This window comes from Eschrichtius robustus, chromosome 16 (genome assembly GCF_028021215.1).
Source record: "Eschrichtius robustus isolate mEscRob2 chromosome 16, mEscRob2.pri, whole genome shotgun sequence".
Taxonomy (NCBI): Eukaryota; Metazoa; Chordata; class Mammalia; order Artiodactyla; family Eschrichtiidae; genus Eschrichtius; species Eschrichtius robustus.
Genome location: NC_090839.1, coordinates 50,752,126 through 50,767,284, shown reverse-complemented (window position 1 = coordinate 50,767,284; position 15,159 = coordinate 50,752,126). Strand labels below are relative to the sequence as shown.

Genomic DNA, 15,159 nt, shown 5'->3' with positions numbered 1-15,159 from the left:
CTTAATGAAGAAAGGATACACAATTTTATCTATAGTATGATTACTATTATGTAAAAATTAGGTTAAAAATGCAAGTTAGGGTTGGACAAGAACCCAAAAAAATGGAAACAGCTGATGGCAGTACCTGGCATCATTGTGGGGGGGTGCACTCTTCTCCAGTTTTTTGTGTGTAACAAGTGAAAATATGTGTCTTAAAGGTGTTCATCTCTCTTGGAATTGTAACTGTGATCTTCATTGAGGTCACGATTCAGAAAGCCCTCTGCAGTGTCTTAGGATTCCTGATTTTTAATAACATGAGGTGCAAAATGGCAGACCCTTGAGTCACGCTTCGGTGCCTTTGAGTTGCAAGGAGGGCGCCGTCCAGGGAGCACAACATCCTAAAGCATCACTGGTTTCCATTAAAACCTAATTTATGGAATTAAAAATTAATTTTATGGAAATGAATTTAAACAGCCTTTCATTAGAATGCACTTGGTCTAACTGAGTTTGGAGTGATGTTGTAATAGCCATTCCTCCACCGTTATTGGAAAAGATGGAATCTGAGATGAGTCTTCCTGTCCTTACACTGCTGGGAACAACTTGCGGAGGAGTTTTCCAATATGAGTCCAGTATAATGGGGACCCTTCAGGGGAAGTCAGGCAAGGCTCCCATCCGTGAGCAGAGCAGGTAAAGACTTGGTTGTGGGACTGAAATGGGAAGTTGCGAATTCAGGATGGACAGCCAGCTCCGGCTCCTTCTTTCTCAAGTTGCTTGAATACTTGCTTCCACAGTAACAGGAAGTTTTGAGGGGGCACGTTGTGGTTCTTTACAGGTTGAGAATGTAGGGGATGGGGAATCTCCCCCCTACCACTCTTGAGTTCTTATGGCTGGACTAATAATACACAGAAATGAGACAGATGAACGGGAGAAAAAGAAACACAATTTAATTCATGCACATGCAGGTCTCATAGAAGCTTTTATACTTTTTAGACAAAGAAACAATAAATTTGGGAAAAATTGACAGGACAAAGAAATTCAGGTTTTGGGTGCCCAATTAGTGAAGAATCTAAATAGAATTGGGGCTTGAGGTAGTGAATTAAAGAAGTAAGAAGGTTTGTTTATACCGGCTCCTTGGCTTCGAATTCCCTGTCTCTGGTGATAGGGTGTCCTTCTACCTCCAGTTGCAAGGAGTGCACCTTTCATATGAGAGATTTATTTCCTGCTTCTAGGGAGGCAAGAAGGAGGGTCAGAGTGTCCCTCTTGCATTGGCCATTTCTTAAGTAACTTTAATAAATGATCAATATGCCATGGAGGCACAATTTGGGGTGGCCCCCCCAGGGCTCCAACAAGAGCTACATTTACTTCAACATTTTAAATGTTCTACATTAATGAATGCACACACACAGAAATGCATAGATAAGCATATATATATAAAACATATATACACACACATATATATATGGTGGCAGCTGTGAGACTACACCTCGTAGACCTGTGACCTCAGGGACCCTAGCTGCCATCCTCTGAAAGCTACCACTGTGTTGACCACAGGCCACACTTTCCATGGCTGCTCCAGCCAAGGATGGGAGATGCAAGCGTGCTGACGCAGTTCTACCCTGAGAGACTCAGGGTTCCTCCAGCAGCTGCCTCTGATCGCCAGCAGCCTTGCCAAGCCTGCCTCAGACGATGGGACAGTGGATGGGCAGTGGAGGACACTTTGGCTCTGCCTGTTCACTCTCTTATTTATGGGGTCAAATTTGCATCACTTTCTTATGTTTTCTCTCCTAACAAAATCCTTACACATGTAATCTCCTCTTGGCATCTGCTTCTCAGAAGGTACATGTATATACACACTCACATACATATATGAATAGATATATTTGAATCATAATTTATCCATTTGATGGACACTAGTTGTGTCCAGATTTGTGACATTATAAAAATAACCATCCATCCCATTTTTTCCAATTATTTTGCTATTTCTTTCAGGGGGCAGGGGTTAACTCTGCCACAATGAATGTCTCTTGTTGGAATCCCCCTCAAAGAACTCACAGAGCAAATGCCATACCCACTACTTCTCTAGAAGTAGAATTTCTTGTAGAATTAGAGTTTTTCTGCAGATGAGCCCCGGGCCTTCCGGCGTCTGCATGTAGAGCAGGGAAGTGAGGAACTACCCTCCCATAGCCTCCCCCGCCTTCCAGGGCAGCAAGGAAAGGGAGGGTTATCGGCCACATCTGTGGTCCCTTTGTTCCTGACTTGGAGTCTTCTATTTTCCCTCATCCCATGTCAGTTTGTGGGTGCAAGCAACAGAAATTGATTCTGGGTCATGTGAACGAAAGTGAATCTGTTGGAAAGGGATGCGGAGCTCACAGTCTGTAGGAGGCTGATGGATTGGTCTTGGGGGAGCTCCAGGCTGGGCTGTGGGAACAACGATGGCCAGGATCTTTTATGGGGAGAGCCTGGTGAGTGAGCCTCTGAGATAAATAGCCTCCAAGGGTCCCTTCTGCCTTCACATCACTTTCCCAAGGTTCATATCCTAGAAGAGAGATACCCATTGAGGCACCTCTGAGGCAGAGAGAAGCTTCAGCTTCTTTACAGGAGGCTGGTGCCTTGAATTTCACTCCCACCAACACAGAACCCAGTGGGCTTGAGGTAATCTCCCAAATGCACTGGGGAGTCCTGGCAGAAGGAGAAATGAATGTTCAGAAGCAAAATACAACTTTAAAAAATTAAAAGCACCCAGCACACACCCTTTTATCCATTTGCATAGTCCTTGAGTATGTAGATGCTTGGCCACAGCTATTGGATAATGAACTACTTATTGCCCAAGTGAAAGAAAGGTTCCCATTTGGGACAAAGCCCAGCTGTTGCCAGGAGCCTCCTAATTCAGCTCCTAAGTTTCATTTCCATCCAAGGGCTTGGGGTTCTGTCTGACTGTCCCCAAATGAAGGGTCATCATTGCAAGGACAGCATCAATTTATCTTCAAAGGTCCCTCACTTACCTTCTAGAACATTGCTGTGGACTTGCTGGTTTGTCAGGCAGGTTTTTCTTGTTTTGTTTTTGGCTGATTCCCAAAATGGATGCTGGGAAGCCCTCCAGAAAAATAGTCTGTGCCAGTTCCACTGTTTCCCTCTATGACTCCACATTCCTTTCCTTAATAGAAGTGCTTCACTGTTTTATTTCACTAATGCCCCTACTGCCTTATCTCCCTTGAGAATACTTTTCTCCACCTCCTTCTTATTTTAAGGACACTCACTTTGAGCCATCCCCAAGGCCTCTTTGTTGAGCGCAAGCAGAAGTAAATGATCTTGGAAAATAATCATAAAGTAAGAATGTGCATGAAATGAACTTGGTTTCTGCCGAGGAAAAAAAAAAACAAAAACACATTATATACAAATAGAACTTGAATTTGTAGAAATGAAGTCCAGAAGAGGGGTGTTCAGGTAACATGCCAGTATTGTCATTCCAGGTAAAGAGGGCCTTGCAACAGGAAGGGTTCAACCGAAAAAAGCGAGGGTATAGAGACATCAACGAGATCTACATCAACATGAACGACCCTCTTTTTACGAAGCAGTGGTATCTGGTAAGCGTCTCGGTATCATTCCTAACGTTTCTCAGCTTGGAACTTCAGATAGAAGATGCGTTTCTATTTCCTCATTATTCTGTGGGATGTCAGCTAACACCCCACTCGGTACTAGCTGATAGGTATTGACAGCACCCGACTCGGTGCTAGCGACTCAGTGCCCCCTCTGATGGGTATTGATTTTCTATCACCCTCCATGCATCTTATCCTCTAATCTGCTTTGTTTCTGGAACGGCTTAAATAGCCATGACCTCCTAGGGTCAAAGCAACCACCAAGAGCTGATCAGATTCTCCCAGACCAGTGTATGAGTGAAGACTTGCAAAACCATGTGAAAGTCAAGTCAAAATTCTGGGAGGAGCAATCCGGGGGTCTCAATGGACAGAGGAACTGGAGGACATGGTGGAACCACAGGCATAAGAAAAAGAATCAGGTGACTTCACAAGGGACAAGCAAGAGAGCTCAGAGGCTAAAGTAACAAAAGTAGCATGTATTAGTGCTTCCTACAATAATGGCAAGAAGTCAGTTCACTGGGGCTTAATTGATGCAGGATTCAAGGCATGGAAACCCCGTCTGCCTGGTGAAGTGAATATTTTCTCACACACCAGCAGTCCTTCTTGACCTATTTGGGTGAGTTGGTTATGTTTAAAAGGGGCTCAGTGTCTCCAAACCAACCCAAACTGCAGGGCATATTGAAGGAAAAGGAGTGACTCATTTATAAATGTTTATAATTTATAAACCGCCCATTGTAGGAATGCATCACAACTTCCCTCTTGGGGCTTCAGAGCTTGACTATGCTTTATGCTTTGGGGCATGGAATTCTACAAATCCAATCTGCATAACTGAATGAGCTTACGTGTATTAGGATCGGCTACGTTTCTTGCAATAACAAACAATCCCCAAATCACAGTGGATTAACAGAATCAAAGCTTGTTTCTCACTCATGCTTCACATCCAATGCTTTGTAATCCCCAGGGACCCAAGCTCCATCTCAGCTGTATCCCAACCCCTGCTTTCATGGGCATCTCAACCAGGGGAAGGGGCAAATCACACTCTGGCTCTTAAAGCTCCTGCCTGGATGTGACAAATGGTTCACGAGCTCACATTCCAATGCCCCAAACCAGTCATGTGGTTCTAGCTTCCAAGGGGATGGAGGGGTGTCATCTTCGCGTGTGCCTAGAAGGGGAAGAGCAGTCATTTTTATAAACAGCACTAATGACATTCACACAATGTTTCAGCAACACCGTAACAGCCAGTACAAGCTCTGACTTTGCTATTTTTTTTTATGATTTATCTTTGAGAAAATCTGCACAGGACAAAAAAGCATAAAAAGAGGGTAGTGAACATATTTGTATGGAATTTTTCTTTTTTTTCCTTTCTTTCTTTTTTGATTTTTTAGGGGGAAGGCATTTTTGTTTTTTGCATTAGAACATGCACCAAAGTTGAGCCAACTCTCTTGAATTCAATTCAACAAATATTTTTAAGCAAGACTTGCTGTGGTGGTACTGAAATTACAAAGATAAATAGAACATGCTCCCTCTTGTAAAGAATATTGTTATTTAGTGAGAAAATCACATTCAAATAAGAATAATCCGAGACAATATGCACTGAATTCTGAAAGTGAGGGATAAAAAAAGAGCTACAAGAGCGAGCATTTAATTCTAAATTGGGGAGGGTTTCTTGCCATGTTGGCTCTAAGGAGTTTAAAAATAATGATCTAGTCATAAGAGATAGGAAGATTGAAACTGTGTTTGCATATTTCCGTAAAACAGAAAACATTGATTTTGTGTATATCAAAAAATGGAGGGAGAAGACTAGAAGAGGTAGATGGGAAAACACCCCAAAGCACTGTTTCATGGACGATGTTGCCCTTTATCTGGCCCTGGAATACCGGGTGGCTGAGGAATGTGGCAAGTAAACATTTACACAGGTGCTTTACCACCTACACCACACTAATAAGATTCTCTGCTTTGGAATTCCTGAACCAGATCAATACCGGGCAAGCTAATGGTACTCCTGGCCTTGACTTGAATGTGGCAGAAGCCTGGGAGCTGGGATACACAGGGAAAGGTGTTACCATTGGAATTATGGACGATGGTGAGTATTTCAAAGGCTGTACATCACCTGGAAGCAAGTGTGTCTTTGCACATCTTTGGAACACAAAAGACTCATTGTTTTGGAGATGAAATTAGAGGCAGAACGGCCAGATGCTGGGCATGGTCGTCTATACTGTGTCGACATCCTCACATTTCTCCACATCAGTGGTCCTCAAGCTCGAGGATGCCCTTCACAAATATTTAGCGAATTAATAAGTTAAAAAAATTTAAATGAACTAATGAAAGTTGACCATCATTGAACTGTAATTTCTTATTGGACCACTGCTTATACCTTACCTTAAAACAGCTTCTGTTTATATTTACCATCTATTTCTCTAGATCTACACTGTCCAGTGTGGTAGCCACTAGCAATATGTGGCTATTTACATTTAAGTTTAAATTAGTTAAAGCTAAATACAGTTAAAAATTCAATTCCTCGATCACATTCGTTTCATTTCAAGGTCTCAATAACCACATGGGGCTAGTGGCAATTCAATTGAACTTCATTTCTAGCATCCCAGAAATTTCCATTAGTCAGTGTGGCTCTAGATCCCCGCAATAGCTTTTTAGTAACAGGATTGGGGTTTGGAGAATTTTGACTTTATTGCTACTTTCAGAATGAGTCCTTGTAAAGCAAACTGATGACATTTTATTATACATGCCCCCTGCAATATGTTATTCTATCCCACATGCCTGACCAGCAAAGATTTAGCAGAGCTTTCGTTTTTATAGTTTGTGATATGAAAACCAATGGGTTTGATGGATTGCTGTTTTTCTAACTACACATGCCCTTGGCTCTGCCAAGACTCTGGATCATCTCTGCCCTGCCGTCGTCCCGTCGGGGGTGTATTCTTGCTCTTCGTTAGCTGTCTGGGTCCTGCGTAAAAGCTCCACTGTGCACTATTGGTCCAATTACATATAAAGTCTATACAGAGATGAAACAATGGAGCCTTTCTCTTCTCAAGATCCTCAAAGAACACTACGTTCTCTACAGCAAGCCTTTGAAGCAGGATTGATGGGAAAACAAGGAGAGCCAGCGTGCTTAAAATCAGCACTGTCTTTGTGTGGGCTCATTAAATATTAACATAAAAACAATGCGCAGTGTTTTCTGAGGTGTGAGGTGTTTTGAAATGGATGTAAAAGCTTTCTCCAGGGGCCAGGGCTCTCACAAGAAGAAAGGCTCTCTCATGAGTGTGTGTGTGTGTGTGTGTGTGTGCGCGCGCGCACGCGCGTGCCAATGTGGAGAGCTTACCTGCTTCTCCTTCCTAATGCTTTGGCTTAGAAACCACCGTGGATGAGGCCAGCTCACCCAGGAGAAAGATGCATGTAGGTTTGGGGGAAACCTGCCTGGGATACACTGTAATCACCATTTCATCACACAGATGTGGGGGACCAGAGAAGCACCCTTAAAAATGGCCACAGACAGGCACGGTGCTCTCACAGAACCCCCAACAGCCCCCGAGATGCCCGTTTCACGATTCTTTAACTCCAGACCCCTTGACTGACCGTTCTTCGTCCCTTCTGAAGAGAGCTAAGGAGAGGACGTCACCTGCCTCTGGTCCACATTTCCTGGCCCGAGAAGCCGAGCCCGTTACAAAGTCTCAGCAGAATTTCCTATTTGATGTTATTTCTCCTGCTGATTTAGTGGCCTTTGAGATTCAAAAAAAAAAGTGAACTCTCTGCCCCTCAATTGTACTCCTAACTTCTCCATTGTTTTGGTCATCCACTGCTGCAGAACAAACCACCCCAAAACTGAGTGGCTTAAGGCAACCACCCTGTTGCTAACTCTCACCATTCTGTGGGTTGCCCAGGCTCAGAGGGACAGTTTGGCTCTTGGTCTCTCTGGTGTCTCTCATACAGTTGGGGTAAGAAGGCAGCTGCGGCCAGTGTCAACTGGAGTCTCAACTGGGTGCTAAAATGGCTCGGCCTCCCTCCAGCTGCACGTGGTCTCCCCAGCAGGGTGGCTGGATTTCTTACGGCTGGCTCGGGGCTCCCAAGAACAGGCATCCTAAGAGACAAGAAGCAGGAACTGCCAGCGCTCTCAAAGGCTGAACCTGGAATGGGCACGCATTGCTTTGCCCCTTCCACGGGGTAAACAGTCTGAGAGCCAGATTCCAGGGGAGGAGAAATATCAATAGATCCTGCCTCCTGGTGTGGAGAGAGACAAAGGATTTGTGGCTATGTTGAAATCGGCACATGCTTGTCCAGTAGGATAACTGAAGAAAAGAAGACGACTAAGCCGTTCTCCAAACCCACTGTTGAACAGCAAGATGAGCGCAGCTGGGGCAAGAGCGGCCACGGCAAGGGCAAGTCCAGACGCACAGCCTCTCACCATGTGGTGGGGCATCTCTGCCTGAACAGCCACAGACGGGAAGCAGAGATGATGAGCTGGGAGCATCAGGGCTGCATCTTCTCTCTCAGCTGCCTGCACACGTGGATGGTGTGGAATCATTCCCCAGATAGTCTCTCAGCAAGACATCACCCCAAAACAAGGTCAAAGACACACACGGATGCTGACCCTGAGACCTAAGAGCAAAATTAATGTCATATTTTACAAGCCTGCCTTGTGTGGGAAATAATTGGTGATCTGCGTGTGGAAGGTTCGATTTGTGGACAAGCACAGTTTTAATACCCGTTCACCCCTCTCTGGTTGCCCAGCTCAAAAACTCAGCCATCATCCCCTCTGCTAGATCCAATGACTTGATAGATGCTCACTGCTTTCATGTAGGTGCTTTCGTTAGGTGCAACCCAATGTGACTGCCATACCCTACATACCTCTGGAAAAGAACCTCCATGGCTAACTGTTGCCAAAAGGGCAGAAAGAATTTCTTAAGGGTCTGCTCTGACATTCTGGGCACGTTGATGTCAGCAAGGACCCTGCTTAATGATGACAATTCATCCCTTTTGTTGTGATGGAATTGTTTGGTGTTGGGAACTTAACCTGGAAAGTAGGATGTGGCCGTAATGAGACTCGGTGATAGACAGGAGTCACCCAGCCCCAGGACGGGCGCTGGCTATCGAGGTCAAAGATGGTCAGCGAAGGCATGAGTCAAGGCCTTTAGCTGATGGAGCCAAGGAAGTAAGATTGAAGGCCAGTGAGGCAGGGTCAGAGAGAGATTTCCAGCTGAAGTAAAAATAAAAACTAGCATTTCGTCAGTACTATGTGCTAGGCTCCACTTAACATTTTGGAAACAGTCATAATTATTCTCTAAGGTTTGTGTTATTATTATCAACATTTTGCAGATGAAGAAATTAAGGTTTAGGGAGAGGAGAAATTGCCCAAACTAATCTTCACCACCATCTTCAGTGCTTGAAACACACCCTGTGGCTCTGCCTCCCTCGTGAGACCTTGTGACGGGGCCTCATCCTTATAAGCAGAGGTACAAGTTTCAGGGCCAGACAGTCACCCACAGCCTTCCAGGAGATTTAGAACTCTGTCATATGCTGAAAAACGGTGTTTTCTCTCCTACCTTGGGCTCTGCAGGTCCCAGAAGGTCCAGCAGGGTGTCTGTTCCCGTTATTATTGCTGTGTAACAAGTGACTCCAATACTTAGCAGCTTAAAGTAACTATCTTGCTCATAATATTTGTGGCACAGGAATTCAGGAAGTCTGGACAGTTCTCACTTGAGGTCTCTCATGCAGTTGAGGTCAGGTGTTGTCTGGATGGGGGTCATCTGAAGGCTAGAGTGGGCTGGGCGTCCAAGACGGCTCACTCCCATGGCCAGTGGTTGACTTTGGCTGCTGGAGCTCAGCTGAGGTTGTCAGAGCACCTGCAAGTGGGCGCCTTGCATGGCAGCTGGCTGCCTCAGAGCAAACGAACGTCCAAAGGCAACAGGGGGAAGATGCCTGGCCTTTTCTCACCTAGACTTGGAAGTCACACAGTGGTGTTCCACTATATCCTATTGGTAGAAGCAGCCCAGCCCACTCAGATTGAAGAGGAGGGAATAGACCCACCTCCAATGGGAGGCTCACATTGTCACATTGTAGGAGACCATATGGATGGGAGATATTGGACCACCATCTTTGAAAAATCCAATCCATCCACTGAGGCTACTCCTCATCAAAATATAAGTCATTCAGGGTGGTGCAAGGGCTAGCTCTCTTGGGGCAATGGAAGGAACTGGGCTTAGGACCAGAGTCCAGAGATGTTATACATCTCGACTGAACTATTAGCATTATAACTAAGAATATGTACATGGAGCTCACTAATTCCCTGAGGTCTCCAGAACTGCCAGCGATTCCTGAGAATATGGACTGTTGTAGATTAGACTTTCAAACTAATGACAGGATACTAATGGTTTATGAGCAAAAATATAACCAAGTATTTGTCATTTGTGTGCATTATGATTGGCTGGTGATGAGTCAGTGCCCCCTGTAGACTGTGAGGCTTAGATGATTGTACAGCTCAGGTTTTGTGTCTAAATTGTGTTTTTCCAGGACTTACGTAGCACCTGGCTTTCATTGCTGAAAATAAACCAGTGAATGAAAATAAGAGTGAATACATTAATAATACAAGAACTGAAAAATAAACAAACTGATTAAGAAGATGTATTCAGTGACTTCCACCTTCAAAGATAATCAAATATACAAAAATATTGAAATACTAATTAATTGCCAGGTTATTATTTTCATGCTTAGTTCATTATTATTTTTTCTGAGTCATGTCTGTCATCCTTAATCTATCAATAATATTTTCTTCCTCAGACCAAAGTCTGTATCTGTTCTAACTTCACATTCAGTCTTCCACTTAACCTAATTAAAGATCCTTTATTTTAATTAGGCTAAATTTATCTTATTTCCATTCTGATTTCCTTCTGGTTTCAAATTACCTCTTTGCTTTAATATTTTCCCATCAAAGAGAAGAGACTACTGCCTCTTAGAAAATTCCTTTCCTAAATAACTTGCACTATCAGAACTTGAGGCCATGTTTTAAAAACTGACTCCCTGGGCTTCCCTGGTGGTGCAGTGGTTGAGAATCTGCCTGCCAATGCAGGGGACACGGGTTCGAGCCCTGGTCTCGGAAGATCCCACATGCTGCGGAGCGACTAGGCCCGTGAGCCACAATTACTGAGCCTGCGCGTCTGGAGCCTGTGCTCCGCAACAAGAGAGGCCGCGACAGTGAGAGGCCCGCGCACCGCGATGAAGAGTGGCCCCCGCTTGCCGCAATTAGAGAGGGCCCTCGCACAGAAACGAAGACCCAGCACAGCCATAAATAAATAATTATATATATAAAAAAAAAAACTGACTCCCTGTTAAGAAAAAAAAGTATTCTCTGTATCTTTTAAACTCATCTGTATGTTGTAAAATGTTTTGCCTAATAATGAGTTCAAAAAACGTAACCAATTTCCACAAACATATAGGACAATTTAATTTCAACACAACACTCTAAAACCAAGTAGATTTTTCAAATATTTCTGCTCATCTGCACCATCCACAGAACCCTAACAATGTGGTAGATGAAGGTACTAATGAGGATGCAAGAAATGGAATTTATTAAGTGTTTACTGCAAGCTAAACACTTTCAATGAACTGGCTCCAACCTCGAAAACTGCTTTGCAAGGTAGACAATATTCCCATTTCAAAGATGAGGAAGCTGAGGCTCAGAGAAGCTATGTGGCCAAAGCCACACAAATATTACAGTGTCTGAGCCTGGACAGAACTGATCTGTTGGTCTGGTAGCCTGTGCTTGTCCCCAACTCCATCCTACAGCCTACACTGACCATCTCTGAATCAGGGTCCAGAGCTTGAAGGTCTGAAACTTTTATAATATTAGCCTTTAAATCTCCTGACCGCTGTCCTCCTGCAGCTTTGGGGAGGGGAGAGGAGGATGGGGAGGGGAGTGGAGGATGGTGAGGGGGAAGGGCCTGGCTATAGTCTCACAAGCAGCGTGAGGACAGCAATTGCTTCCGATGTCAAAACATCAAAACGTCAGCAGAACAGTGACTCCCAGTCCAGAAATTACTTGTGTAACCAGGAAAAACAAAGGAAAACTTCCTTTTAGAAATATACATTTGGATACAAGTTCTTTTTCACAGGACAAATCTGCAGCGTGGCCTGGCCTTGGTGTGCATGCAGTGAAGATGGCCACTATGATAGGGACTTAATGACGCTTCTGGCTTTCAAATATTGCAACCCAATAGAGTTACGAATGCCACTGGAATAATCGGACCACCCTGTTCTCACCCCTACCAGGTTGAGAAGAAAGCAAGCACAGAGAGGCCAAGCACCCTGCCTGAAGTCACACAGCCAGTTGGCAGCGTGGTTGTGATTAAAACTCGAGTCTTTGACTCCAAAATCTACACTCATAACCGTGATGCTAGGTAGTACAGGAAACCAGCCGATTTCTGAGAGGGCTGGATTCTCTGTTGTCACTGCTGCAATGATTATATGGCTCTGCAGACCTGGATGAGAGCTTTGCAATTTGCCCTTTGAAGTTTCACAGTGCTTTCTGAGATCCACGTGTTAATGGAACCCAGCAGTGCTCATGGACCAAAATTCTACCATTGCAACAACTCTTGGACAGCAAGACAGGCCACATCCAGAAGAAAGCGCAGGGCTCCTGCTGGGGGGCTCCCTGGAAAGCCTTCTGCAGAGGCAAGAACCAGCTCCCACCCAGGACACCTCGTGGGAAATCACTTGCCCTTTGCCTAATGGCTTTTCTCGCCGAGCCGTGTTCCTCTGGTTTCTGGGCCAGGCAACGCGCTTCTAATCCATTGCTGTCCGGGCTCTGTTAAATAATAATCGCTCTTCCTCCCCAGAACCGGTTTCATTTCAGAAGAAATGCCAGTTGATGCTTTAGAAATGTCAGGATTTCCACAAATCTCTCTTAGATAAGTTCTCTGTTGAGCCATCCGTCTTAGGGTCACTAAGCTGGCATTTATGTCAGAAACGTTATCCTGGGGCCTCAAGCTCTAACTGGCTTCCCTCCTCTGACACATCTGGTGGCCGCTGGCTCTCCACGTGGGCGGGGCAGCACCCTTCCCCGGGGATGGAAACTCGAAGCTGGGGCCCAGCGCTCACCCCCCCACACACATCTCCTGGTGCCAGCACATAAGGGGCGCGCCTTCTCGAGCAGCTTTCCTGAGGATACGTGGCAGGTATTAACCTATTGTTCCTGTACTATTGTTTTTTCACAGGGATCGACTATCTCCACCCGGACCTGGCCTCAAACTATGTAAGTGCAAGCTGCCCTGTGTGGGGAAACGCGTGTGTCCTAAGTGTTCTGGTGCCCCTCAGAGTGGGAACTCACACAGACGCACACACATGCCTGCATGCACATAGGCCATGCACACTGGCACACAGGCACACCTGCACATGCATGCACCCCAGACTGCCCGTCTTATAAGAGCCACAGCTCAGGCCAAAGACAGATGAGGCATGGGGCCTGGCAGCAGGCAGGGGTGAGTGACTTCACCAGAAGAAAAGAAGGAAACTTGAGATCTGAAAGAACAAAGTGCCGAGAAAAAAGGTACAGGGAGTGGGAAGAGAGAGCCTTGGCGAGGTTTAAAATCAACTCCAGCTGAGGATGTTGAAAGGTGGGTGGGAATGAGCCATTTGGGGTCTTGCTGGACAAAACCGATGGCAAAAGCCAAAAAGAGCAGCAACTCACATTGCACCCGTAGCTTTGTGAAATCAAGCATGCCGCCTTCTTCTTATTTTGGGGCTGATGAGCGCTCCACACTGACTTTCCCCACAACTCTGAGTATAGCATTTAGTATCCCTTGACAAATAACAAATATTAACAGGGAATCACAGTAAATGCTATTGGACTGGAACGCCATGCTCTGACTTTTGACCCAGCAAGTCACCTGCTGATTTCCTGATAAAATCTCCAAACCCTTTAAACATTAAGCGATGGCTTTATTTTAACCCCAGGGAGTATACGATTCAAGCATTTGGGTAGTCACTTAAAATTACCCAAACTATTATTAAGTTACATTTCTCCTGTAACTTCCAGAGCTAGGTATTTTTTTAAATGTTATTTATTTGCTGAAAAGACTCATATTTAGGAGAACATGAATTTAAATAGAGGAAAGTTGGTTAACAAGCAGAAGTGTTTGGGGATCAAAATTCTGGGTCATTCTTCCTGGAAGGTGTGAGTGTCCACATTACAAGAAGAGAAGGGAGATTTTCCATGTGTGTAGTGGACTGGGAATCGGGAAACAAAGCACCAAGGCGCTGGGTTTCTATTTCCTGCATGGGTCTTATAAACCTGGGAGAGTGTACACTGGGCGTGGTCCAACCAACGTGCCTCCAGAGAGAAATGACAGAAATCAATCCAAAGCTCTACTCCCCGAGATGAGAATCCACTCTGGCAGATAAGGCAGTGAAGAGCCACCGAGGAGTTGCAGATTCTGCCTCAACGACCATCTGCAGAGTCTAAGGACAGCATTCTCTCCTCCCCTCTGACCCCCTGCCCCACTGCTGGCACACGGAGCTGGCTGTTCCTTTGCTTCCTTAGAGGCACTGCCCCACACAGGGGCTTGTCTGTCCCCTCCAAAGCCCTGCCTTTCCCAGCCTCCCCAGTAACTGCAGGACCTTGGAGAACTCTCCAATGGGGAGGTTGAGAGATGCATGTGCCTCATTTTCTCCAAGGTTCTGATACCCAGAGGCCCTTCCTCATGGAGAAATGGCAGGAACAACAGCCTGGAGGGGGGCAGGTTCGGCCTCAGGGCTGCCCTGCACACAAGGCATTTCCAGTCTCCTTCCCAGCTGAGCTGCGGCTGCACAGGGTTCCCACCATCCCCCAGACCAGCGCCTCTTGGGGAAGCCAAATGAGGGTCTGCTCACTTTTGCAAACCAGCGTTGCTCCTCTTACAGTTTCTAAGACTTCAAGGTGGGGTGGCTGCCAGTCAGGATGGAAGGTGGGCAGCGCACGGCCTCCCTCCTTCGAAGGCCACTTACGTGGAGACTGACCTGGGCATCCCTGGCCAGCCCAGGTGTTTCCGTGACAGCTGCCCCTGACACCAGTCACCGGATTAAAAAGAGATAGTAATTCAAGTGGGAGAAAAATCCTCTGGGGCTCTGATGAACTGCAGGTACGATGCCAGTCGACAGTGTGATTCATCTGCCAGAAACTCTAATCTGAAATTGGAAAGGGAAAGATACCCATTGAGAGGTGCCAGCTCCACCCAATTCTGCAATATCAGAACATACCTGAAAACCCTATGGGTTCTTTGAGTGTGGTTTTCTGCTTTCTTTTTTTTCCCCTTTGTTTCTTTCCAAAAAACTTTTTTCTAATTAAAAAATATCCAAGAGGGAGGGGACATGTGTATACATATAGCTGATTCACTTTGCTGTACAGCAGAAACTAACACAACATTGTAAAGCAATTATACTCCAATAAAAACAAAATAAAATACAATAAGTCACTGCTGACCAAAGTAAAAAAATAAATAAATAAATACCTGTCCTCTATAGAAAATGTAGAAAAACATAAAACATATTCAAAACTAGCTATATCCCCATTCTTAATACTTTAACATATTTTGGACTTCATTTC

At 45.2% G+C, this 15,159-nt stretch overlaps 1 protein-coding gene across 2 annotated transcripts in view; it reads left to right on the top strand.

Annotated features, from left to right (window-relative positions):
* The window catches only part of PCSK2 (proprotein convertase subtilisin/kexin type 2), a 208,468-nt gene that overhangs the window by 111,453 nt on the left and 81,856 nt on the right, over positions 1-15,159 (top strand). For both annotated transcript variants that reach the window (XM_068523829.1, XM_068523828.1), the window contains 3 exons: positions 3,450-3,563; positions 5,550-5,658; positions 12,794-12,831. In XM_068523829.1, coding sequence (XP_068379930.1) covers positions 3,450-3,563; positions 5,550-5,658; positions 12,794-12,831 — 261 coding nt within the window. The remainder of the gene's footprint in view (positions 1-3,449; positions 3,564-5,549; positions 5,659-12,793; positions 12,832-15,159) is intronic.